The 27710-nt window shown below is 43.9% G+C and overlaps 1 protein-coding gene across 2 annotated transcripts; it reads right to left on the reverse strand.

The window, feature by feature from the left end:
* Nucleotides 1-1092: 1092 nt before the first annotated feature.
* Nucleotides 1093-26541, reverse strand: LOC147903740 (binding protein). 2 transcript variants are annotated; one of them, XM_087372576.1, is made up of 10 exons: nucleotides 24486-26541; nucleotides 23540-24295; nucleotides 6364-6900; nucleotides 3956-4047; nucleotides 3754-3841; nucleotides 3522-3636; nucleotides 3313-3442; nucleotides 2973-3147; nucleotides 2676-2866; nucleotides 1093-2580 (listed from the first exon to the last, which is right to left on the reverse strand). In XM_087372576.1, exons 1-10 carry the CDS (start codon nucleotides 26481-26483, stop codon nucleotides 1677-1679), a joined length of 4986 nt encoding a protein of 1661 aa, XP_087228702.1. In that variant the 5' UTR covers nucleotides 26484-26541; the 3' UTR covers nucleotides 1093-1676. The 2 variants fall into 2 exon arrangements, with proteins under 2 accessions (XP_087228702.1, XP_087228701.1); XM_087372575.1 differs by lacking the exon at nucleotides 6364-6900.
* Nucleotides 26542-27710: the final 1169 nt, after the last annotated feature.

Genomic DNA, 27710 nt, shown 5'->3' on the forward strand with positions numbered 1-27710 from the left:
GGACTCGACAGCACTTGCATTAGCGAGGCCTAGAGGGCTTGAGTTTAGGGTCACACTTAGGCCTAGGCAATATTGAGAAGGTGCAAAAGGAGCCCAAGTGAGGGCTCTTGTGGTAAGGTCTCCTGTGTGACACATGGCACTAAAGGAGATAGGTCCATCTGAGAGGAAGATAGTGAAAGGAACTTGAGGATACTAGAGTTCATGCAACTCTCTAACATGTGACTCTCTAGTAGTCTTGTGGTTGGGTCCCTTTGCAAGAGCTCTCTTATATGGTGGAGGCGAGCTAAGAGGGCACACACAGACAGAGAGAGAGAGAGAGAGAGAGAGAGAGAGAGAGAGAGAGAGAGAGGATGATATATTACCATCCTCAAAGGTGAGTACATTTTCGAATGTCTTGTGCCCAATTGGAGAGGGAGGGAGAGAGAGAGAGAGAGAGAGAGAGAAGCATGCACATTATATTTAATGCATACAATTGTACTAAATGCATTCATATTTCTATATAAATGTCATGTTCTCATTGTACATGACTAGTCAACACAACCTAAATGTGATTCTTTGTTTATTAACATACAATTAAAGATGGCAATTGTGGAGTGTGGGAAATGTGACAATGCTCTTAAATAGGATAGTCTAATGAAGGAAAACTTTATATTGAGAAGACAAAGTGCATATGCTTGGAAACAAAAAGAATGTCATCGAGTCAATTCATCAAGAAGCAATCGAACATGATGTGCTTGAGATCAATTATTTCTTGGAATACATTTGTTCTTAATTCTTATGTATGATTATCAATGTGAAGTCTTTAAATGGTTACCAATAGACTTCTACCTTTGATATGATGAATTCCATGAACTTCGTCCACTACTTCAAGCATTCTCATTCCCTTATCGTAAACACTTACAATTCTATTACACAAAAGTCCTCTTTTACATAACTAATTAGTCCTTATTTTTATGAGCTTGATTACCTTAGTCGTTAGATAAGTAATCATGGTGAGGAAAACCGCTTATAAGTAATTACCTTAGTCAAAATGCGAGATTTCAGTTTGGCATTTATATAATTGGATACCCCAATATTTACAAGGCCGGACCTTAAGGCTAAAATCGACCATCATTGGATAACCCGAATATTTGCAAGGCCTGGACCTTAAGGCTGAAACCAACCATCTCATAGCGTACCGTGCAATGTGGAAGTTTGAACATCTCTCACAATCGTATTTTGCAATATGACAAAGAGCGCCTTAGCATTACAGAGTTCGATGAGCTCGCAAAAAGATCAGCCTTGCTGCTTCTGCTGCTAGCTTGTCTTCTAATTTCTGCTAACACATTGCAAGTACCTCTGTAATAGCTACGTGAAGTAGTGACTTACGTGTTGGAAACTTTAGCACAACTTTTGGGGGTTAGAGACTTAGTCTTCAAGAGGAAGGCCACGTGGTAACAATGAACCAGTCTAGCCAGCCACCTTCAACATTGGCTGCATACACACCCCACTTGGTTGTGAAGGCAGTTTTATGTTGATCCTACAGGGCGATGGATACCTGATTGTATCCCTAGAATCCATCTAGGAAGCTATAAGCTTCCTATCCTGCTACTCTTTCTAGAACATGTTCCGTGAAAGGCAAGGGATAGTGGTCATGTATGGTGGACTTCAAGTCATCACCCAAAGATCCTTAAAGACTATGATACACTCTGGCCACCAGCAGGCACATCGATTGAGCTGAAAGACTGCCGCCTTCTCACTGATTCTAAATTGGCCATTGCTTCTGCTTCAGACAAACCAACATTTCTGTCTTCCAACTGGAAGCTGGCTTTCCTCGCTGTATTGGGCACAGTGGCCTGCAACTTGGGCAGAGACATCGCCTGGAGAGGAGTGGAGGTTCCTCTTGCAACCTCGTCCAGCACAGCTGCAGCAGTAGCTGCAGCCACAACATCTGCCAGGGCAGATGCCACATTCTGCTCTTGTGAAGAGACCACAAGTCTTCCCTCAGCAACTCTAACAGCAGAGTCATCAGACGTGCCCGGTTGTTGGTTCCGACCATAAACCTGAGGCGTTGCAACAAATGGACCTGGTGTTCGGGAGGTGCTTGCAGCTTTGCCTTGAAGCCGCCTTGTCTGATCCAGCCACCTCACACGAGGAGACTCGACCATACCTGGAGATAAGATAGCTTTCCCCTTGCTAGGTGCTAGCGAAGATTTATTTGGAACATCAACACCCGATCCATTAGTGGGATCTCTCCCTTGCATGGCTATATTCTCTTTGCCATCAGCATACCTTCTTCTCCTTTCCTTCCCTTTCTCTGTAACAGGCGTCTTCTTTGGTGGCTCAGCTGAATTGGACGTTTCAACTTGGTTAGTTCTTTGCCGCAAGCCAGATCCCGGTGACACCACCACTGCTGCTGCAGCCACCACCTTTGCTTTAGCTTTGGCAGCTTCATGCTTCTGCATGTCGTACATAATCTCCTTCTGCAGCTGCTTATCGGCTACTAGTAATTCTTCGATCTCGTTTTTGTACTCCTTCAGCATCATCCGCATGCACTCCATGAACATGCCTGTCAATGGGCTATTCCTGCTTTCTAGCAACCTGCATAAGCCACATTACAGCAACAGTATTGTTCATCGTGCTCTTTATCTAGGCCCTGAAATATTCTTAAAGATTTTGGAAACTGCTAGACTTACCTTTTTAACTCTATAAATATAGGTATGGCGTTTTGAACAAGATTCCTTTTGGCCAATTGAGTAACCACTCGTCCTCTGACCGCAGCAAAAGTAGCAGCCCCTTCCTCCTCCATATCAAGATTATCAGCAACCGCACCCCCTCGATTTCCTCCCAGGCGCATTTCCTTGGACGCTAAAATTTTCAGAGTATCCTGTATCAAAGGCAGAGTTTAGACCTTAGCCAATTAAACATATGTAGCAACGTGTGGATGAACATGAGACATAAGCATACCTGTAAAACATGGAAAATTCACACACCTCTAAAACACATTGTGCAGTTGGATCCTTGAGATCAAGCAACCCATCAGCTGCTGCAGCCAGGATGTCAGCACAAAGCTTTGCTGAAGTGGCTAAAATATGTTCAGGAGCCATTTGCTTAAGTAGACATCCATAGATGCGCATTCGCTTCCCAGCAACCGTCTCAGCATTCCCTCTGCAGCATTAAATACATACATAATAGGATGCCTTCAAGACATCACTTAGGTGCATAAATAATACGGCAGGGAAGTGCATTAGATACAGTGTTTAGATGCTGCAGTGTTTCTATATGAAATCTGCTTCCCATATCTACGGGCATGTCTAGCAAAGTGTTACTTACCTCAAAGCAAAAAGATCACGTTCACTTTCAGGCGTCTGAAGCATCTCACTATGACCAGCATGTGCATGGCAATCATTGAGCACAAAAATGGCCTCAACAAAGCTGTTATAGGCCAGCAATGGTGCTTTGGCTGCAGAGGAGTAGGTAGTTAAGAAAAGAAAAAGATTCATGAGTCATAATTCAAAATCAAGGTGATAGATGATGATTACTCTTTAGTATGGTTCCGAACAAAAATTCTGCCATGTGGCATATCTTATCTGACTCATCTACCAATGCCAGCAGGAAGCGATGGAAAAGAGTGCCCCGCCATTTCAAATAGTCTCGCTGCAATTTTTTAATCCACCATTAGACCCCATTGAGAGCAGGCCAACCGGTCCGCACATCTTCCAAATACATGAGTAACAACACTTATGGAATGAAAGCCTAGGTTTAAGCTCTCACCTGCAGCAATTGTGCTAAAAGCACAAAGCCCTGCCTTCTTACAAGTTCACAGGGATCACGTAAGGACTTGGTCAGCTTGTGAATGTACCTGCACAGGACTGAAGCCTTAGTTATTGGCTAGTTGACTATTCTACACCTGGCCTGATGAATATAGAATGAGGATAAGGACAGCAGTGAAAAGTCATAAAATCTTGAAGCTTACCCATCAACGAGCGATGTGTATCGAACACAGAAATCGGTCATAGCAACCATAATATTATTTCGGACTGGTGCAGAATCAGTTCTCTCAAGCTCCTGGACCCATTACTCAAAACCATCACCAAATGCAGGCAATTCTTATCTCAAATCAAAAGAAGTTCCTTCATAAATGCAACCAATACAACTGTAACCAAGAGAATCCCCACCCACCACCTTAGAGCCTTGGAATATTAGTACTAGAAATTGAACCTGAATAACTCTGAGGTTTTCCGCTTGTGTGAAGGATTTGAACACATATGCATGATACATTTTTTTGTGAATAGTTAAATTAGAGAGGGAGAGACGATCTAAATAACGGCTGGCTAGCGGTACTTTGTCATGCAAAAAACAAACCATGTCTACACACACAAAAATATTCACAAGCAGCAGCAACTTGGATGCATAAACAATTTTTTATCAGCCTTCTCAAGGATTAGCCTTCATCAAGATTTATGTAGGATAAATATTCCTTTCACCTTGTATTGTCAAAGCGTTAGTATGAAGACTATTGTATCTATAAATACTTGTTTGTGGTGTGGATATTTGTGCATGTGTGAGTATATGTTCATGCGTTGGTCTGCACGCACAATTGGTGAAGGCATAGGGATGTCATAGTAGTACTTTTGTGCAATGGAATTGAAGGAAGCACACTCACAATGTCTATAAGGACCATACATATGTATGTATGTATGTATGTAAAGGAAGAGAGGGAGAGAAGAGTGAAGACGTCATATTCTATACGTAGTTCATCGTACTTATGAGTGACGGTTAAGATCAAATGATAAAGGACAATCCATTTTCTTGTATTCAGTTGTTAAAAGACAGGTTGATTTGGATATACGACTCCCATATTGATAATGTAGGCTTGCAAGAATTGCCCTTACAAAGTTTATATGCCATAGGGTACATAAACTCCATGATCAATTTGGTATGTTTGAGAACTTCAAGTGCACAAAATTCAAATTTGAAGATACTAAAAATGCTACACTGAGAAATGTGATTTTTGTTCATTTCCAGTCCAGGTGATGATGTAGAGAGCATACCCACCCATTCAATCATTTGGTAAACTTCGGGAACTATTACAAGGGCAATCTGAATCATCTTTTTCTACTCCTAGGATACATAAATACGCCTCACGAGTACACATTGTATCGACACACAATCCCACAGAAGAGTGCGTAAATGTAAATTTACTCTAGAGGGAAGTAAAATATCTCACTGCTTGTGAGTCAGCCTACTGTAAATTCTTGTTCTAATGCGAAAGACACACACACACACAGAAGCATGCACACAAGCATGCACGTGAAGACAAAGAGTAAAAAGTTTATATATGCTAGTACAGTTACTGCTTCAACGTGAATGGAATTCATGATGGTTATCTTTTTCTTCTCTTGTTTTGCACAATCAAGCCTTAACACTTGCAGTCTAGAGAAGGATAAAGTTTGTGCATAGATGGAGATAAACCTCCTCACACTTGAACATGTATAACTTTATACTGCAAGAAAAGCAGATGGAAAACCTGCCTTTTTCTCAAACATATTTAGTGCCTTTTTCCCAAATATATTCACCTTTGAGAAGCAGGTTGACAAACCTGCTTTGTGCTAAGAACTGCCTTCTTCAGACCTGCTCATTTAGATATAACTGATCATTTTTTAGATCAGGACAAGCATGCCTAGGTGAATCAGTTGATCACTTACTTTTTTTCCTGGTAAAGGAGTGATCTATGCACAGTTTTAACTATGACTGTTGAAAAGTGCAATAAATCTGCCTGGGTTCAATGTGGTTTGTCACTCATAATTAGAAGAACAATGCAATCAGGACGTTTGGTGTATATCAGTGTGTAAAGTGTACATACACACACACGCATTTGCATTGATGATGCAAGCAAGCTTTGTGTGTGTGTTTTGTGTGGTGGGTTTTTCCCTCTTCTTGAGGTTTCCCACGCAGTAATATAAGTATTACCAAAAAATGTGTGTGTGTGTGTGTGTGTGTGTGTGTGTGTGTGTGTGTGTGTGTGTGTCCCCTACATGGACATTTTCGCTTGATGTAATATTTCAGCTTGCCAGTTTTTTTCTGGATAGCTATCTTGTAATATAAAGCATTCAGAGTTTTCACTATTTAAAAAAAAAAAAATTTGTGTGTGTGTGTGTGTGTGTGTGTGTGTGTGTGTGTGTGTGTGTGTGTGTGTGTGTCTCTCTCTCTCTCTCTCTCTCGCTCTCTCTCTTTCACACACACACACAGAGAACTAGTAGTATTAACACAGGCAAAGGTTAAAGAGCATAGGATGTCTTTAAATGAAGTATAAATTAACTTTGCTTTCCATTTATTTACTTTATTGCCTGTTGATGATGGGGAAAGGAGCAAGTAGATTACCTGAAGGAAAAGAGGGATGCAACTCTTGGCAAGCTCATGATTCGCCAAGCACATCTTGCCTAAGGTGACCCATGCCTGTGCATGAACCCCACGTGCAATGTCTTCTTTTATTACAGAATCGGTCCCTTCGTCCTTTGGTTTGCTGTTAGCCGAATTGAGCAAAGCTTGCAACAATGTCACCAGTCTACCAACTTTTGCCACAGGGCAAATCAGCACAAGAGCACCAGCTGTAAAAACAGCAGTAATAATCTGGCACGATGGGTCAGTAACTCTTGACGTTGATGCAAAAGTTTTTTCTTTTTGCTGAGAACTCCCTACAGTCCCTTTCCTTCGACTTCTGCCAGGCTTAGGAGTCTCAAAAGAGTTTTCAGCTTGGGGTTGATCAGATCCACTGCACATGGAGACATAGCTGTCCAAAATCCTACCAACATGCTCAAGGAGCTCTTCAACCCAAGTTCTGACAAGGTTATCCCCTTCTTCTGCAGAGGCTGCTTTTCGAATGCAGAGAGTATGCAGAGCCCTTACATGAGCTCCAACCTACGAGAAACATTTCAACCATCGACAGAAAACAAATCATACAAAGCATCAACCTAAGGTAAGAAAGAAGCTAGAAAGAACACAGCAACTAACCAGTACACGGTTACACACAACATGATCAGGAGGGGTCAGAGAAACCTTTGGAAACAGCAGATCATTTTTTCGAATCCACTAGTTTGGGCAAGGCTTTAGGCCTGTCTATGTTCTGAGATAGTGTACAGTGCATGCAGAATGCCAATGGATGCAATGCATGCAAGATTTCGGCGATGGTTAGGCCATCCAATGGGAGGGTGTGCTTGTTTGTGTTTCACCTATATGCAAGGTGAAAGAAGGTGAGAGAGAACTGTGAATGCATGGGAGGTGGTAGAGAGAATGAAACGTGAGATTACAATGAATGGGGACAACCCTTTATTAATGTGCCTTGAGATCACTCAAGATCCATCTTCCCATTTAGACCTACGCTTAGCTTATGACCCCTGCACCTACCATTTAATGTAATCTAATGGACCCTTCCCTTTCCTATTATCCCTAGGACCTAGACACATGGGTGTGCATACCCACCACCATAACAATATCGGCCAATGTCCATCATCAATACAACGTGTTGCACCATCGGATTGGTGCGTAACGTAATAATGTTAATGTCAATTAATTACAAAATAGTCATTTATCATGTCATGGCACTCCCTCCTACTTGGATGAGCAAAGGTCCTCTTTAGAAATGTCACATCTAATCGGAAATATCTCTTGCCTCTTGTTAAATATCTCTTGCCTCTTTCTCTTGCGTACACTTTCTCTTAGTACGTTTGCATTTGCATCGTCTCTTTATGATCTGCAAGTATCTGTGGAAAATCTATAAAGAACTCTTCTAGCATCCATTGTGCATGTATCGCTTTTTTTTTCCACGAGTACTCTTCTCTTGATGGTACACAATCTCATCTTCGAATCGCGGTTCCTCTTGATGCTAAATATCCAAAAAAGCTAAGTATCATCATGAGATCTCTTTAATATCTCTTCATAAGTGGTCAATATCTCTACGTGCTCACACGGAAGGCATTGTTCATGTGCTACTTAATTGGTAATCTAAATACAATGCAATTAAAATCTCTTCTTAATAACCTGCTCAAAAACATGTAACATATTCTCAACAAACTGGTCAGTAACAAAACGATCTTCTCGTCTGAATGTGTTATTTTGAAGTGGGTAAGATTGGCCATGGATGATGTTCAAACGGAGAAGTTCTTAGACGAGTTAGTCTTTTCTTCTATAGATCACGAATCTATAATTCTAACTCTACCATTTCTTTCCTATTCATCCTATAAGCAATATACCTATTCTCTATACATTCGCAAACCCATACACCTTGAAAAGGTCATGAGGTCCAAAAGGGGTTGGCTGAATGGACAGCATTAACTATTGGTTTGATAGTCATAGTAGACTTCCGGGATGAGGGGGTAGATGCCTCACCCTCTTGCTTAGATGCCTTAGCTTTTCTTTTGACTGAATTTATTTTGGCAATTGTAGCCAAAAGAATAGAACATTTATGTCATACATACCATGGCTTACGTTCCTTACATCAAAAACATTTGCCTTCCTTAATCAACCTCTTTCTTTCTTCATCTGTCATGGAAGGAAATGGTGCCCATCCAAGGCATGATTCGCTATTTTACGTTTTTATAGACGAACATCCCCTTTTCCTTATTGAAGGATTTGTGAGGATTCAACTTTCTTTCAACTATTTTAGCTAGTTTAGTGATGTCTCTAAGACTAGTTGGGTTCAACATTTCAACCTCATATCTTACTTTCGGGTTTCAAGCTGCTAAATATTTCTTTCTTCTATCTTGCTCACTCTTTCCAAGTAACTCTAAAGAGAGTTCAAAAACCTAGCTGCAAATTCAGCATTGCTCCTCTCATTGTCAAATTTCCAAAAACTTTCGCACAACGGAATGTTAAGTTCCCTTCATGCCTTGGTGGCATGGAAGTGGCTTTCGGTTGCTCCATAAACTTAGCCCATTCAAGGATAGTCTCTCTTCTCGGTTGTAGTTAAGGCCACCATATTAAAGCATCCTTTTGTAGATGCAATGTATCAAGAGCAAGCTTCTCTTGATCAGTCATGTCTTGATATGCAAAATACAACTCAAAATGTCGAATCCAATCAAGGATTTTATTATTTAGGAAAATCAATTTGAAACTTGACTCTTTTCGAAGGAATACTCAAGTCTTCATCGCCAAAATTAAAACTCTCTTAGTCCATAGTTTTGTCATTATGCATTTCTCAATCATATTGCTCAGCTAAGAAACATGCTTATCAATGGAAGACTCTGCCTCTCTTCTCTCGCATTTGGTTAATCATCCATGTGTGCAAAATTTCGAGCGAGGTGCAAATGCTTACCTTGCTCTTGGGTGGATTCATTTTTCTCTCATTTTCAAAGGAGAACTCTCTATCAAGAGAATCTTGTAAGAAAGACACAAGTAAGTTTATTCATGGGTTATCATTATCAAGATTTATATAAGTCTCACCAAATGGATCCTCTTCAAGGACACGATGGTGTTCTTTCTCTCTCTGCTTCCGACAATGGATGAAATGGAGCAAATTCATTATTATATCGTTCTTCCCCTTCCCTTCTTTCCTTTTACTACTAATAAAAGAGAGAAAATGACTTATTGTAGTTCACAACAAAAGTCAAATGTTATAGAGTTGATGATACTTATCCGAGTCCCGCTTGGTTTGTATCAATGGAATGGGCCATTCTTCCTTGTTGTTTGCTGTAAACCCGTACACTCACTTTAGGCTGCTTAACTTAAGGAAATCGAACATCTCAACATCGTAATTGGGAACACCAAATGGGTATATCACCCCCTTAAAATCTTATTCCGATCCAACTTCCATTAGGGAGGATAGGGGTTCTTCTCTTTATGAGTTAAGGGATTTAAGGGTACATTCACACATAGGAGGGGTGGGGGTTGTAGTGGGTTCACACTGTTAGGACACATTTTCTCTATCAAAAAGGTCCCCCAAACACACACTTTTTTTTTTGTGAGAAGAAATGTTTTATTGCTGTGAAATAATTACATTCATAATTACTCCAAAAGCGGAGTAACTACTACTCAACCGAAAATCTCAATATAAGCCATATATACATCATGATCAATCAAATGAGTCTGAAAGCAATCACAAAACCATTCCCGCAGAGATCGTTTGAAAAAAACTAAAGATGAAAAAGTAGGATCACCAAAGACTCTATGATTTCTGTCCATCCATAGAGTCCAAAGTGCCCAATAGCGTACTCAAACAAAAAATAAATCAAAACCCTGTCTAGCGGGATGAAAACCAAATAACCAAAAGAACTACCAAAAGTAACAGTAGGAAATCTCACTCGAAACCCCTAACGAATGAGAGCAAGGAAATCACAAGTATGTGGACAGTGCCAGAAAATATGAGGCACAGATTCAACAGGATGTAGACATCTGTGGCAAACAGCTTGGGCAATGTATCTATGCACAAGTAATTGCCCAGATGGAAAAATGCCAAGTAGTACTCGCCAGAGAAAAAGTTGTTGCCGAAGAGGGACTTTATAATGCCAAAGGAGACGTAGTCGCTTTCGATGGACAATCCATATGCCAAACAGAATTGGCTCTGTCAAAAACCCAAGACGGAGGTAACAACACTTTATACAAAGAAGACATTGTGATATGTGACAGCTTTAAAGGACAGGTTGAAGAAGAGGAAGAATGAAGAGTCAAATCCTCAAGCCTATCCTGAGGTTCCAAACGAGGTACTGGTAAGAAAGGTTGAAGCATTTTTGAAATTTTGTGCCATAAAGGACGATAATGAGCTCCCAAATCATACTTGCTAACAATCGCAGAAAAAGATAAAAGAGTACTATCATCCTGAAGTACATCCACCACAGAAGCAATACCTTTGAAAGATGAAGTTGTAGACTTCCCGCAATGCATGGCTTCACTCTTGCCTAAAATTGCAGCGACTTTAGGCAAAGTGATTTACCCACTGCGCCCTAATGGCAACTCTAATTGATTTTGCATTCTCTGGGATACTGATAATCCCACACCAGAGTCTTATTCAGTCACGGTGAACAATGTTGACATGGGAAGTGCATTTTATAAATTGAAATGGGAACTATTTGCAGGGGCTTGCTTTGAATGTACAAAATTTGAGCACATGGCTTCGCAGTGTCTAATGAGTCAGCATAAAACGCCTCCCGCTACTTTGCCTGCTCAGATGCCAAATAAGGATGCTCTTGCCTCTATTGGGAATAAAAATAAAGATAATAGACAGTTTTCGGTGAATCATGATAAAGGCAAAGCCCCAGCGGTTTCAAATGGGACTGCTTTTTCCTGCTATTCAACCCTCAACAAAAGGACCAAAAACTCCAATTGATGGATGTCAAAGTCCAAGAAAAGTTATTTCTGTCCGACGACCTCCATCCCCTCGCACTTGGAATGGTGCATCTTCTAGTGGAAACTCTGCACAGATCAACTCAGGAATTGGAATCACATGGGTTGCAGTGACAGCTAGCAGAATTCTCTTTTCTGAAGAGGTTGCTGCATTGCTATCCACTCCTCAGGCGGATGTTTCTTCCCAGAGAAGAGGCCTTGACCCTGAGGTAGAAATGCAAGATTGATATCCTGAAGGTTGCTGCTGTACAAAATTGTTTTTTTCTTATAAATATCTGTAAATATGCTTGCTCATATCAAATGCCTTACCTTAAATGTTCAGGGGATGTGTGACAGTAGGAAATGAAAATCTGTGTGGTTGTATATCAATCAATTTCAGCCTGATATAGTGGCATTACAAGAACACAATCAACATGTCTATGCAGGAAAGGCAGTTTATTACTACGGCTATGATATCTTTTATGCTGAGGAGCACTCTTTCTCAAGTGTAGTCATTCTGATTAAGCATGGGCTTCAACCAGTTATTGCTTTAAATGACAATCAAGGCAAATGGATTATTCTTTAATGCATCATTCAAGGCGAGGTGTTTGAATTTGCTTCTGTATATGCACCTCAATCTTCTCGGGATAGAAGTACAATCTGAGATGCCATGCAACGATATCCATGGAGATATCATGCCTTTATATGTAGGGATTTCAATAATGCTCCACAACAGGGTGACAATACATCAAGAAATACTCATATGTTAACCTCTGAAAGGCATGCATGGTCTCAATTACTGATTCATCTTGATTTGGTGGATCTCTGGAAGGAATTGCAGCCTTTGTCACTTGGATACACTTTTCAACATAATGCTCTTTCTTCTTATCAGGCACGTCTGGATCGCTGGTATAGTGTAGCTCCGCAATAAAATGATGATTTTACGTGCAAAATGTGGATTGACTATGCCTTTGCGCATTCAGATTATGCACCGTTATGGTTGAGGCTATCTTTTCATGATATACCAGATGATAGACTGCCTCAAATGCGACATCTGATTGTGAACAATAGCTATTTGCAGCATCTTGCTTTCAAGGCAATGGTCATTGAAGCCTATCAATCTCTGTCTTCTCAAAGTCACTTTGATATTAATAATGCATGGGATTCTTTTGTTTCCAAAATGCAAGTTATAATTAGAGATTATGGCAAGTCTTACATAAAGACTCTGAGGGAAACTGTTGCTTAGGCTAAATTGACTTGCCAAGACGTCACTGAACTCAGTCACTTTCGTCCTTTGTCCTTGTATGAGCAAACAATACTATGCCAGGCTAAATATTGTCTCCAAATCAATGATCACAAGAAACTTGCTAAATGGGAGACCAGAGCAAGACAAAGAGCTTTCACAGATAAAGGCTGTTCTTCCAAACAATTTTTTAAAAGCTTGCATGAGAAGAGATTAAAAATAAACATTTGCAAGTTGCTTATGCCTGACGGTTCATGGACATCACGGTCACAGCTTGCTTCTGTCTGTGTACATCATTTCTCTCAGCAGTTTGGTTATGCAGATTCTCCCTCGCAGCAAGTTTTGTCTGCAAGAAATTTACTTTTACAGCATGTTTCTCTCATTATCTCCACTACTCAAGCTTTGGAATTGAAGGAACCTTTTACTAAAAGGGAATTATCAGATGTAATCAAATCCTGTGGTAGATGGAAATCTCCAGGATGGGATGATCTTACAGTTAAATTTTTTTTAGAATATTGGCCTCTTTTGAAGCATGCTTTGTTGCATATGGTGAATTCTGCTTATCAAAATCAGAGAATGCCAGACACATGGAAGAGAGGTCTTGTTAAACTCCTTCCAAAAAAGCAAATCTGTGAATCTTTGATTGATTGGAGACCTATCATGCTTATGCCAGTCATTTACAAATTTACTACCAAAATGATTGTTGATCGAATAAAAGGCTATTTGCATGATGGGTTGCATCTTGCGCAATATGGTTTTGTTTCTCGTAGGCATATCACAGATAACATTGCTAATAGCTATGTTGGAATAGAATATGCCAAATATATACAGTAAGATGTTTTGCTATTGCAAGTTGATATTTGATGCTGTTCAGTGGGACTTTATTTCATAAACGATGCAAGCCTTGGGATTTGGCACAAAAATGCAACAAGTTATCAATTGGCTATATCAAGATAGAAAAGCTCCTTGCATACTTTCAGAACGTGCACCATTTGCTACCAAAAAAAAAGTGACGAATGTTCCAAAAGCATTTGCTTGTGAATCTCATCTACCATAATGACCTCAAAAAAGCCTCTAGCTGCATAATGTACCTTACGAACAAATGAGCCAACCAGTGTGCGGGTCAACCAGTTGCCTACCTCTGCAATAGGTGGCATCCAACCTAGGAAAAATAAAATAACTGCATTTTTGGCATATTCTCTAATTGGATTCACAATTTCATCCACTTCAACCATGAGACCAAGCGATGGAACAGAGTCTTTCCACTCTTTCCTTGTGTCTATAAATCCTTCATGCATGACATCATAAACCAGTTGTGCTTCAACAAAATCATGCACGGGGTCATGCTGACCCTCAACCTGCTTTTGCTTTTTGCATTGAACCGATCGATCCTTTTGAAAAGTTTTTTCATAAGAATATTCAGCCATGTCTTTTGAAGAAGATGGAACCCAAAAAGGGGGTACCTGTAAAGTGATAAAGAGAAAAAACTGTCCCTAAAAACAGCCCACAAAGGAGAAGGAAATAGTGTATTTGCAAGGAGAAGAAGGAAGAGATATTTAGGGATTTAGAGAGAAGAAAATACAAGTTGTGGAGAAAGAAAAGATAAAAAACCAGGAAAAGTTCCAAGATGCACTATAAATCAGAGAAAAAAGAGAGGTTCTGGCGATGGAAAGAGTGCACAAGACCCAAGAAACAAAAAGGAGAGAAAGGGGGAAGAGATAGCTCTCAGAACCAGCATCTAAAAGCAGCCCGTGAGCTAAACCCGGTACAACAGCGACCCAGGAGCAGGGAATCAGCAACAGCAGCAGCCTGAACAGGGCGGGAAAGGCCGTACAAGTCCGTACACCTATACGGAATTGTACGGACTTATGGCGGGACTGTACGGCAGGGATTTACGACTCCAGAGAGCTGAATTTTGGACGCTGATTATGAGCAGCAGGTAGCTGAAGCAGATTTGGCATGATATTATTTACACCTTACGGACCATCTAGGTCCAACGAGGTGTGGATTCCAAGAAGAAAGCTGAAAGGCGTAAGTGGTTCTATAAGGCTTGGCTTGCAAGCACCTTATACACTTTCAGAGCAATGGCATTGTGCAAGATCTAAAGCCCGTGGATCAAGGTATCCATTGGTTGAATAGCCTCCCTTGACTCAACGTATCTCCTACTGTCTCCTCATCTTGCTCACTTAACTTTACTCTTGCCCTTCCTCTCTCATCCTGCAACTCTCACTTCTTTAAAAGTGAATGCTAAGAGAACAATTCCAATGTTAATAGAATAATTCCGAGACCAATTAAAGGAAAACAGAAAACTGTGACATAACTAGGATAAGTAGCTTGCTGGCCAAATTATCTAGGATAGTTTTGAAGCAATATTAAATAAAAGGTGCCAACCACATTACAAGTAGGTACCTTGCCTAAGCAATGACCATCGACCATTTAGTTACCATGATTCTTGTAATGGGGGTGCTCAAGGATAGGCAACCTCTTTCTTGTTGGTACGTAGATTTAGACACAAGCATTTGACATAGTGCTTGTATAGATCATGTTGGGCAGAATGACAGATTAGGGGTATGGTCACAAGGGGCCATCTTGAACGATTGGGACACATTCCTCGCGTTCCAATCATGAGGGAATGAAGGAAAGCAGGAAGTATTTCCCCAAGCAATCAACACCGTGGACAAGTGTGTTTGGTTTGTTGGGGAGTCGGAGCTTTCATGTGTGCTTGTTTGTGTGGCTATATGTGTTTGTGTGCGACCACCAAGTGTGTGAGCGATTGGAGTCATCTAAGCCGTGATGTCAAATGGACAGCCACGTGCAACTTCATTTCATTTAGCATGGCATCAGAGCCATCTTATCACGTTTTCCTGATCTACAGCTTCTTATAGTCGCCTAGCACCCTCGGCCCGTAGGCAGCACATATTCTCGCCTAGCTCCCTCAACCTGTAGTCGCCTTTCTGCTGCTGCATTCTCCTTTGCTGAAAATGAAGTCGTCTACATCCTGCTGCTCTTCCCTTTGCTGTCCTGAACTCATATCTGCTGTAAATCTTGTCACCCACCTTCCACAAGCTGGCATTTGCTGTTTGGAAGACTTTTCTGCACCAAACGTTGAGTCTACAAGCTGCACTTTACTTCAGTTTTACATCTATAAGCCAAATCAGCTCCTACTTGAAGTACTTTCGTCTTGTTTTTACTATGTGAGCTGTGAATGCCACAGTGTACTCATGCTATAAACTGAGTAGAAGCTTATACAAGCTCACAAGGTTCATATTTTGGCCTGTCTTTTCTCCCTATGAGCTGTATCTATCCCTGTTTTCAGTTTTAGAGCAATGCCAAGCTCTTGTGAGTCAAATAGGCCAAAGCCCTCTCTTCAAATTTAAAAAAAAGTACAAGAAAACCAAGCCAAGGCCCTTCTATTATGATAATGCATGGGTAGTCCAAGTTCTTAAGCTCCAACATGCATCTTTATGGTGACGGAAATTTGGATTCTCTCACTGACTAGTAAGTGCTTGTAAGGGGCTAGACACTGCCACTGGATTTCAGTTGGTAAGACCTTCTCCTATATAGGTACTTATGGAGGCTTACAAACTCTGCCCTTTTTCAATGGGAAAATTTTTCCTTCATGGGAAACCAAGCTTTGTCTTCTCTTGATGCGAGCGAGAAGGAATCTGGAATGTTGTCAACAGGAAAGAAGAAAAGCCAAAAGCTGATGCCCAAAACATACTTTTTTAGGAGAATCAAAATGACAAAGCCATGGCAATCATTGGCCTCAGATTTAGTGATAATCTAATCCATCATGTGGATGTTGATAAGATAGCAAATGTGTTAGAATCTCACTGTGCCCACCTGACAGCCCCCGATTTGAGGGGACAAGGGGCAGTGAGATGTAGGAGGGCTGGGGAGAGACCCAAGCCGGCATCAGAGGGAGGAGCGCATGCAAAGATAGGGATCCAGCACACGGGCTGGTCACAGCCTGCAACAGCAGGTATGAGGGGGCTCTAGGCCTCACATGGAGGCGCCTGCAGCAGCACAGACTGGCCGCCCAGGGCACCCTTATATAGGGGCCTGTGGCTGGCCAAGTCGGCCCAACCAGGGCCACCGACCAAGGCCAACCCTGGTCGGTTTATGGGGCCCTATGGTCGGCCACCAGACATGGTAACCGACCCTGCTGGTCGGTCATTTGAAGGGGCCTGGGCAAAGCCTATAAAAGGCCCACTTCTGCATTCAGCCCAGCATCCAGTGCATTACAGAAAGCCCTTCTCCAAGGCAGTGTTCAGCACTCAGATCTGGGACAGTTTTGTGAGAGAGAGTTCATCAGTTTTCTCCAGCACCCTGCTGTGATTTGTATTGCTCCCTTGGAGCCATTTTCTGCCCACCATCCGGTGGATGAATATACTCTCTCTATCCGTCTATACTTGCTGTTATTTCTGAGTGTGTTTGTTGCATCTGTGATCATCTATCTGAGTTGAGTGTGTAAGAGTTGGAGAGATCTTGGGTGGAGGATTGAGTCATTCATTTCCTCCTCATTTCTAACATGGTATCAGAGCACTAGGCTCTCAACTCTTCTTCATCAAAGCACTCTTTCAAGGAAGGAGTCCCTTGGCAGAAAGGCGATTCCGTTTTCAGCTCAAGCTAGCACGGGAAGTCAGTACATCTTTTTGCTTCAGTTTTTTTTTTTCAGTTTGCTATTCACCGAGATGGATCAGCATTCAGAAGCCTCTACACCCACTGCTCGTCCTTCCTCCTCCTCCAGTCATCTTCCTTCTTCATTCATTCCCAACTTTGGTGAAGCTGGAAAGCTCGATGGGACGAACTATCCAATCTGGAAAGTCAAGATCTGAAGCCATCTGGTGGCACGAAAGCTGTGGAAGATAGTGATTGGGACCGAGGTGAAGCCGGAGGACATTGTGGACAAAAGAGGTGATGTTCTATTTGAAGCAGATGCGGATGAACTCAGTGAATGGGAGGAGAGGGATGCTCAAGCCTTAGCAATGCTAATCGGCACGACAACAGATGGTGTGATCCCTCATATCCAGTTGGCAGAGACATCTCTAGAGGCGTGGGCCATACTGAAGGAGCTGTATGAAACCGACAATATAGCCCGTATCATTACTCTTTAGCATCAACTTTATAATCTTGATATGAACGAGGGTGATACTATGCATGACCATCTAACAAAGGTGAAAGTCATGCGGGACCAGCTCGCAGCGGTTGGTCAGAAGGTGGACTCGAGTCAATTGGCGATGCTCACACTCCACAAATTGCCACGGAGTTTCAAAAGTTTTGTGACTACAGTCACTACGGGTCAACGAACTAAGCCACTCACCTTTGAGGAGCTTGGCCCACTACTGCTTCAAGAAGAGGCTCGAGAGAAACTCTTTACGCAAACCGATGAAAAGGCATTAGTGGCCAAAGACAAGCTTGGAAAAGGCAAGTCAAAGGAATTCAAGAAAAAGAGGACACAGAACGAAAGAAGAAAATGAAGTGCTTTTACTGTGAAAAGCTTGGCCACTCCGCCAAAGAATGCCAAAAGAAGAAGGCGGATTAGAAGCGGAAGAGAGAAGCCAAGATCAAAGAAGAACCTAAGAATGATTCTGCCAATGTGACAACAGGACAGTTGTTTTTAATTAGTGAACATTGTTCAACGTATGCAATCAGTGAAGGCAAAGAGGGTTGGTATGTTGACAACGGAGCCTCAAAGCACATGTTCAACAGAAAGACTGGGTTCAAAACCATGGAAAGTACACACCCGGATTCCAAAGATCTCTGGAGTACTTTATGTACCTAACCTTCACAAGAACTTACTGTCTGTAAGTCAGATGGACAAGAACAACATGTCAGTTCTCTTTGAGGACGGCAAGGTCACCGTGACATCCAAAGCAAATAGACAAGAACAACATGTCAGTTCTCTTTGAGGACGGCAAGGTCATCGTGACATCCAAAGCAAATGGACAGATGGTGGCCCAAGGAGTCAAAGAAAACGGACTATACCGCCTCAGTGCAATGTTGGTTCATGGAGACAACGTAAAGTCCAAACTTTGGCATGAGCGCTTCGGTCACATCAGCTATGGAACCTTGGCTGAAATGTCAAAGTCGAAGATGGTGGATGGACTTCCACCCATTAGAGGCAATGATGGTGTCTGTAGGGCTTGTCTAGAAGGCAAGCAACACAAGGACAAGTTCCCACAAGAGGCCTCGTTTCGGGCCAGCAAACCACTTGAGTTGGTTCATGCCGACATTTGTGGCCCAATGTCTACAACATCGCAGCAGCAACGTGCTCCAAGGGCTTCTGCAAAACTGAGGATGCTCTAGGAGAGAGGCAGAGAGATGGTAGGTTGCCAAGTACTCACTTCTCTTTGTGGATGATTTCAGTAGAATGACCTAGGTGTATTGCTTGTTAAAAAGTCACAGGCTTTCGAGAAATTCAAGGACTGGAAGGCCAAAGTTAAAAAGGAGACAGACAGGGGGGGAGAATTCACCTCCAATGAGTTCAACACATTTTGTCGCAAGCATGGGATCAAGCGACAACTCACCACTGCACGTACATCTCAACAGAACAGGGTAGCCGAGAGGAAGCACAGAACCACTACGGAGACAGGGCTTGCTATGTTACGAGTAAGAAACCTTTCTAAAGCCTATTGGAGTGAAGCTATCAATACAACAGTACACATCCTCAACCGGACCAAGACGAAGGCCGTCAAGGACAAGACTCCATATGAGGCATTTTATGGTAAGAAGCCCTCTATCACTCATCTTCGCATTTTTGGTTCTAACGCATGGGTGCATGTGCACAAGGAAGAGAGGACCAAGCTTGATTCCCGCGCATGGGTGCATGTGCACAAGGAAGAGAGGACCAAGCTTGATTCCCGGAGCAAAAAATGTATCTTTGTTGGGTATAGCGAAGAATCCAAGGCCTATCGACTCTTCGACCTAGTAAAGAAGCAGATCCTTATCAATCGGGATGTCATCTTCAAGGAAAAGGAATCTGAACCCCAAGAGGAGCCTCAAGTTGAGGAGGAGGAGATTGTTCAATCCCCGAATCCACCCTGTCCGAGGTTGACCATCCAAGAGGTGGAGAAATCGGAAGCTGATGTTTCACAAGGTACTGAGGAAGAGCACGATGCTCGAGAAGCAGTTCTAGTTCCTCCTCCCATTGCGAAGCAGAAGAAGTTGCCCCAATGGTACCTAAAAACATTGGAAGACTCTCGGGTCACCGATATACCTGAGAGTAGCAGTTTCGGATTGCGTCGGTCCCAACGTCTTAAGCAGACCCCATCCGTGAATTTTGCGTTGGTGGCTCATCTTGAAGAGCCAAGGTCCTTCGAGGAGGCGAAGGACAATCCAGAATGGCAGGCTGCCATGCAGGCAGAGATGGATGCTATCCTGAAGAACAATACCTGGGACTTAGTAGCCAAGCCCCTGTGACAAAAAGTCATCGGCACTAAGTGGGTATACAAACTTAAATTCAAATCGGACGGCAACTTGGATAAGTACAAAGCAAGATTAGTGGTCAAAGGTTTTGCTCAGACTGAAGGCATGGATTTTGATGAAACTTTTGCTCCCACAGCTCGCATGGTTACTATCCAGACAGTGATTGCCCTTGCTGCCCAATTCCATTGGCCTATTTTTCAAATGGATGTGAAGTCTGCATTTCTTAATGGAACCCTGGAGGAGGAGGTGTACGTGGAGCAGCCACAAGGCTTTCAAGATCGAGGGTCCCCATTAAAAGTCTGCAGGTTGAAGAAGGCCTTATACGGGCTAAAACAGGCTCCCATAGCTTGGTACCAAAGGATAGATGTATTCTTTCAGAAGATAGGGCTAAGTCGGAGCCCTTCTGAGGCAAAACTCTACTTGTTCATTGAGAAGGGGTTGATATTGGTACTCATCCTCTATGTTGATGATCTTATCTTGACAGGTGACCATGTCAAGAAGATTTCCCAAGTCAAGGAGCTACTCATGACTGAGTTTGAGATGATTGACCTTAGGTTATTACACTACTTCCTTGGGATAGAAGTAAAGCAAGCCAAAGACAGGATCTTCATTTCATAGGAGAAATACTACAAAGAACTTCTGAAGAGATTCCAGATGGAGGATTGCTTAACAGCAATAACTCCCATGGAGGTCAGGGACTCAAGCTAAGTGTTCACGACACATCTCAGCCGGTCGATGCTCCTTTGTACCGACGATTGGTAGAAAGCTTGCATTACCTTACCAATACTCGACCTGATATTTGTTATGCAGTTGGGCTATTCTGCCAGTTCTCTGCTTCTCCCATGAAGAGTCATTGGGATGCAGGTTTACGGGTTCTGAGGTATCTAAAGGGTACTTGCACCTACGGGATCACCTACACCAAAGGCATCGAACTAGGTAGGTTCTGTGACAGTGATTGGGCGGGTGATGTTGACACCAAAAGATCAACAACAGGGTATGGCTGAGTAAGAAGCAACCCACAAAGTGGCCCTTTCATCTATCGAGGCAGAGTACAGAGCCGCATGTATAGCAGCTTGTGAGACACTATGGTTGAGGTGGATTCTAGAGGACATGGACGTAAGTCAGGAAGACACAACAGTGCTGATGTGCGACAATCAGAGTTGCATAGCCATTGCCAAGAATCCAGTGTTCCATGCTCGGACCAAGCACATCGAAGTTCACTACCACTTTGTTCGAGAGCTGATCATCGACGACGTGATCGAGCTCATGTACTGCCTGACCGCCGACAACTTGTTCGACCTCTTCACGAAGGCACTCCCTCGAGAACAAATGGAGCACCTCATCAGATGTATGGGGATTGGCCCACAGTTGTGACATTGAGGGGGAGTGTTAGAATCTCACTGTGCCCACCTGTGAGCCCCCGATTTGAGAGGACAAGGGGCACTGAGAGGTAGGAGGGCTGGGGAGAGACCCAGGCCGGCATCAGAGGGAGGAGCGCATGGCAAAGATAGGCGACCAGCACACGGGCTGGTCGCAGCCTGCAACAGCAGGTATGAGGGGGCTCTAGGCCTCACATGGAGGCGCCTGCAGCAGCACAGACTGGCCGCCCAAGGCACCCTCATATAGGGGCCTGTGGCTGGCCAAGTCGGCCCAACCAGGGCCACCAACCAAGGCCAACCCGGGTCGGTTTATGGGGCCCTATGGTCGGCCACCAGACATGGTAACCGACCCTGCTGGTCAGTCATTTGAAGGGGCCTGGGCAGAGCCTATAAAAGGCCCACTTCTGCATCCAGTGCATTACAGAAAGCCCTTCTCCAAGGCAGTGTTCAGCACTCAGATCTGGGACAGTTTTGTGAGACAGAGTTCATCAGTTTTCTCCAGCACCCTGCTGTGATTTGTATTGCTCCCTTGGAGCCATTTTCTGCCCACCATCCGGTGGATGAATATACTCTCTCTCTCCGTCCATACTTGCTGTTATTTCTGAGTGTGTGTTTGTTGCATCTGTGATCATCTATCTGAGTTGAGTGTGTAAGAGTTGGAGAGATCTTGGGTGGAGGATTGAGTGATTCATTTCCTCCTCATTTCTAACAAAATGAAGTTTGGGCGAAGCTTGAGAATCTGTTTGGTGATAAAATCAATAACTCAAAAGTTTTTCTCAAGCAAAAGTCTTTTAAATGAAGGAGATTGATACTCTCAGTGAACACTTAAGCACATTCCTCATCAATGAGAATTGCTACCATGTCATGGTTAGCCCATTTCTCATAACTGCAATTTGATCATCTGATCATCCTCATCAATCTTAGCCTTGAGAGCAACCTAAAGGTATACTTGAGACTAAGAAGATATTCTTCTCCAAAAATAAACAAAAAAAAGTGGGAAATCGTTCAAATGTGACTTCTGCAACAAACTTGGTTATGTTCAAAATAGATGTTTTAAAAAGATGGCCAAAGAACAAGCAAAGGAGCACGTGAATCTTGTGGTAGAAGAAGATGAAGATGAGCCTTAGACCACCAATAAAGAAAATTCTTGGTCTGCCATCCACTGTCCAGCAAGGTGCTGGGAACTACTTCAGCCAAGAGAGGCTGATAAACTGAGAGAGAACCGAATGCCTAGTGGCTGGACAACTCTTCTTCTGCATGCATTTGGATGAGGCTTGAGGGAAATGGCCACAAGACCCCATGTATAGGCCTTGGTGGCAAGGGACCTCACCCAATCCAGCTGGCACTGAAGGGCTAGTGGCTGGACAACTCTTCCCATGCATGACTTTGTATGAGGCTTTAGTGGGATGAGAGAAATGGCCACAAGACCCCCATATATGGGCCTGGGGTGACAAGTGACCTTCCCAAACCATCCAGCCGGAAGCAGTAGGGCTGACCAAATAAGGCCGCCGACCTCGGGTCTGCTTACACTGAGTGACTAGATCTGCCTAGATCCAAGCTCAGCCGAACCAAGATCTAGCCCTCATCAGCCTTCACACTTGCCTATAAATAGGCTTCCTGCAGGCCTCAAATGCAACAGTCAAATGGCAACCAAAGTTGCCTTATAGTAGCCCACGTCCATGGCATGAGTAACTAGTATATGACAAGAATCAGGAAATTGTTTCTGCCAAGGGAGTGTCCCTAACTTCATACATTTTAATGAGGGTTCGAGTTCTGTATAGCCTACACCTGTACACTGGAGTTAAGAAGTTTGAACCATTGATCTCTTGTTCTCAATGTCATAGGGATTCTATTTGATGGCAACCTTGACTAGCAATCATCCAAGAGGAACATTTGTATAAATCATTCATGTCAGCATAGCTGGTTGTCCGTTTATGAAACTCACAAAATGTAATTAATCTCAGAACTAGGATGCATGTAATAAGGTTTGAATACATGACTGTTTTTTCTAAAACTTGTCACGGTTAAATATTTCCTTAAGATGTTTAGAAACACTTTAGAGGCTTCTTGCAGTTTCCTTTTGATTCATATTTTCTTCATGTCTCCTACCATCAAGGCAAACAACAGTGGCCACTCTCAAAGATCATATAGCAGTTGCGGTCATAATACATACTTAAGCCTAACATGGTTCTACCTCAATGGGATCCATATCAAAGCCCTCCAAGCGTTCCAGCAGCTCGGCTGCAAGGTTGGCAGCTGCATCTGCAGGTAACTCAACAGCGACGTTCGAAATGGTTTGCAGAAGGTGGACTCTATCTGAAGCCCATGCAGCAGATCGTGCGATCTTAATGTTATCTGTCCTTGGTGGACTACCTCTGGGAGGAACATTTTCTTGCTTTTCAAGGAGCTGCCAATGATTCCGTAAGAATTCCCAGCCTACAGCCTTGGGTACAAATGCTGAAACTTCTGCAAGAAGCAACCAAGAACCCAAGGGTGCCGTCCAGTCCTGTGGGGATAAGCTCGGTCCCTTGCGAGAACACCACAGAGCTCTTGAGGCAGTGATAATGTTCTGCAGAGCCAACGCTATGCCAGCCCTAAGTCGTTTTTTCTTTCCCAAAGACGTACAGACACGCTTAACACAAGAAGATATAGCACCGCCATCATCCATCCCTCTCAAGAGAACCAATATTCCCGGGGGCATCAGTCTTTCCAACTCTTGTTCTGCATGCTGCTTTACAAGTATATCTTCTATGAACTTTGTGCCAGAAGAACTTGGCATACAACGTGGGAGTCTTGAAGCAGCAACAGAAGCTATCTTATCCAATATTAATTCTTCAAACAGATTCAGACATTCTTCCTGAATGCTGGACTCATTATCCATAACTAGAGGCAATGCCGATTGCAACCATTCAGTCACGACTTTTGGATCAGCAGGAAACTTCCGCATCATCTGTACTGCCACAAGAAAATTAGAATTCCAAGTTAATATAAAAGGATCCAATCATCCAAACTTAGAATTTAACTGTCGTTTTCTCTCTCTTGATAATTATTACTATTCAAAACTTTCTTTGGAGTTGACAGGAGGAGAGAATTTTGTTTATTGCAAGTGTCCATACGCAGGGAGGGAGTGAGAATCTCACCTCAGACAATGCGCCAAGTGCTGTTTTACGTATGCTGACCATAGGATCAGCGCATGCACTACCCATGGCTTCCAGCATGGCCTCATCAGGTGGCCTTCCTAACAAGGAAGCCGATTTCATCATTAGAAACAGCGTAGATTTACGCACCGCAACTTTGTCGTCAAGACATCGTCTTCTCAGCAAGGATCCCAGATCTCCGTGACCAGCACCTGGGCTGAGAGGCGAGGCACCAGGCCCGACTGCACTAGGCTCGGGGGAAGGAGTTAATCCCCCAAGATCCGGACTCCCACGACCAGGAGTTTGCCAGGCATTGAGCATGGCTACCTTGCGAATGGAAAATTCCTGTTCTTTGCTGCCTGCCGCCGATGGCATAGTCCCAAATCCAAGCAAGCTTTGAAGAACAGCACGGTTTCTGATATCGGAAGATAGGAACTCGAGAGCTTGAGCGAGATTTGTAAGAGCGCGAGCTCTGATTGTAGGCACTTTGTCCGAGCATCGATGCAAGAGAGCTTCCAAGCATGCTGTTCCCCAAAAGACTTTGGTCCCTGAAATGCTTGGCGATGGCCCGGAGTTGTCATTCTGTCCTGGCGGACGGCGTCTCTGTGGATCTTCAGCTGCCTTTCCTTCATCTTCATCCTGCATTGCTTCATTTGCAGATCGTTCTGCACCATCTGTTGCATCATGCCCGAACAAATTCATGGGATCGTCTTGAAGTTGTATATTCTGTTCTTCCTCACCTTGCTCCGCATCCTTGTCCAGTCCCAACGGATTCGGAATAGCTCCCAGCAAAGCAACCGCAAGATCGACCGCAAACAAGCGATGTCGAGGCTTCCCCCGAGAGAGCTTCGCCACAAAGTGCGCGTACTTCCTCTGATCCTCAAGTGCCAGAGCCTTTACCATGGCCATGACTGCTTCCACTGCCTGCCCTCTTGGTTCCGTCTTCTCTGGAGCCTTCATAGCAATATAGCGCGGAAGCGCCACTATCGTTGATCGCAAACTGGAATTTCTGAGGCTCTTCATCTGCACAGTGACAAAATGCAAAGCCTGCTCTCGAATCTGACCCCTTTGATAAGAGCTGCCTCCTGCGCGGGTGAGAAGGATGCTGGGAGCAAGCAATTTGAAGAGATTGATTGCTGTATTCGTCGGGTTACCATGGCTAGGCTCGAGAACCGTCTTCATCAGATCGAAAGATAGATTGTAAACAGAAAGAAAAGAGGGAGAGGTTTTGAGACCCGTTCTGCGCACCCTTGAGGGCCTTGAGTCTGCTGCTGCGTCCTCTTCGCTCTGCATTTCGCTCACAAGATGCGGTAATTCGACCAAAAGTTCCAGCAGAGTCCTCAGGCTTTCCTCGTGCTCCTTGAGATGGAGCACGCGCAGAGTAATCTGCAATCTTGCCAAGAGCTGGAAGATGTCATGAAGGCTGGGTGCGTCTGCCGTTGCTCCTGTTTGCGTTTCTGCGGAGCCTGGAAATAAGCTTTCAGCACCAAAATCGTCATCTTCTTGGACCTCAGATTGCTTCCCTGCTGCTCGTTTGCGCCGTGTCTTGCTTCCCTTGCCTTTCCGAGGCCTTTCAGCTGCTGCTGCTGAACCCGATTGATCAGGAGCCAGCAACGGTCTACAGGAGGTGCGAATGCAGCGCACCAAGGCATTGAACGCGACCTCGCTGAAGAGGCTGTAGAGAGGGCAACCCGGTGCGAGCATCATCCCCAGGTACACATCGGCGGCCACCAGGCCAACCTTTCCACCGCGCTCCATCGCGGCTGTGATGCCCTGCACCACGGATCCCAGGGGAACTCCGCGGGTAGCGAGATCCTCCCAGAGAGCGGCATCCGATTCCAAGCTTGCGCCGTTGCTGCTACTGGAGCTGCGGTTCCCGGAACAGTCCAAGCTACCGAAAGAGTGGTGAAGCTCGAGGATGGTATCGTGAGGGAGGGAGAAGGTGGAGGATAAGGCGAGGAGGGAGAAGGCACGAGAGAGGGGGGCGTGGGGGTCTGTCATGGAGATGGCGATGGCGATGGGGAGGGGGGAGCTTGGGAGGTATGGCTATGGCGATGGAGCTCTGCTCCTTGCAAACAAGAAGAAGAAGAAGAAAGGTGGGAATTTTTTCAAACTAGAACGGCTTCTTTTGTTCAAAAAAAACCCCAAATTTTTTTAATTTTCAGCTTCAAGTGTTCCTTATGTGAAACCTTCGGAGGGAGCCATCCCCACACCCTCGAGAGCCAGCTCCACCTTTGAAGTTTGAAGGTAGGTTGCCAGAGCGAGCCTCACTAGAGAGCCTTGCTCGTCAGCTCTCACCTCTCGCAGCCCTGCTCGTCAACTCTACTCTGCTCGCCAAACTAAGCCACATGAGCTAGCATCTTCGAATGGAGATGTGCGGGGTATCCCTCCCTTGGTAGATGGCTTGCATCTTCAGAGGCTGTCAGCTGAGAGCTATGGGAACCATCCCCACCTGTCCAACCTATGGGGCCGGCCTCTAATTGACAGCCGCCCGATTCGAGGAAGTAGTGAAGAGAGAGGAAAGGCACCTCGGTTCAAATGACTGGAGGAGTAATTAGAATTGGAGGCTGCTAATTTACGGTGTAGGGTTGGAGGAGATCGAATGGGCCAAGCATGTAGCGATTGAAGGAGTTGGCCATGGAGTAGGCGGCCCACATGGGCCGGACACAAATCTTTGTGCCAACGTCCAGGCCCGTCCCTTCTATTAGGCCAATGAGGACGGCAACCCTTCACACCACCGTTTGGAGGATGGCTGGCAGGTAGTGTGAACCCAACCTAAGGTGCCAAATCTCACATGACACCAAGGAAAGTAGCTCGGTGGGTTGAATGATTGGTCTTGAATCTTCGTGACCTAAATTGATGTTCCCACCTTGAGTGACAAGGGGGAAAGGAGCTTAGTAGGTTGAACGATTGGTCTTAAATCCTCTCGACCTGGCAGCTTTGGCCTTTTCCTAAAATGGGGACGGTCATGTCAGCTCCCACCTTCCTGGCGCCGAAAGGGAGTTCTATGAAACTCTTTTGTGACATGCATCGCTAGTACAGTCCCTTTTTCCCACCTCACTTTGTTTGCGATGGCTGCCATCTGGTCTGATGAACCTCGCCTTAATGGAGAGCTCATGTTACTTTTGCACTTGTTTTGATTTTCTTGAAACTAGGTGAAGAGTCATGTCAAGTTAAATTAAACCATCTAGAATGAGGAGTCTGTTTTGAATCTTGCAATCTCCATCT

The sequence above is a fragment of the Dipteris shenzhenensis genome, chromosome 3 (assembly GCF_047967505.1).
Source record: "Dipteris shenzhenensis isolate YYH24624 ecotype China chromosome 3, Dip_SZ_1.0, whole genome shotgun sequence".
In the NCBI taxonomy this organism is placed as follows: Eukaryota; Viridiplantae; Streptophyta; class Polypodiopsida; order Gleicheniales; family Dipteridaceae; genus Dipteris; species Dipteris shenzhenensis.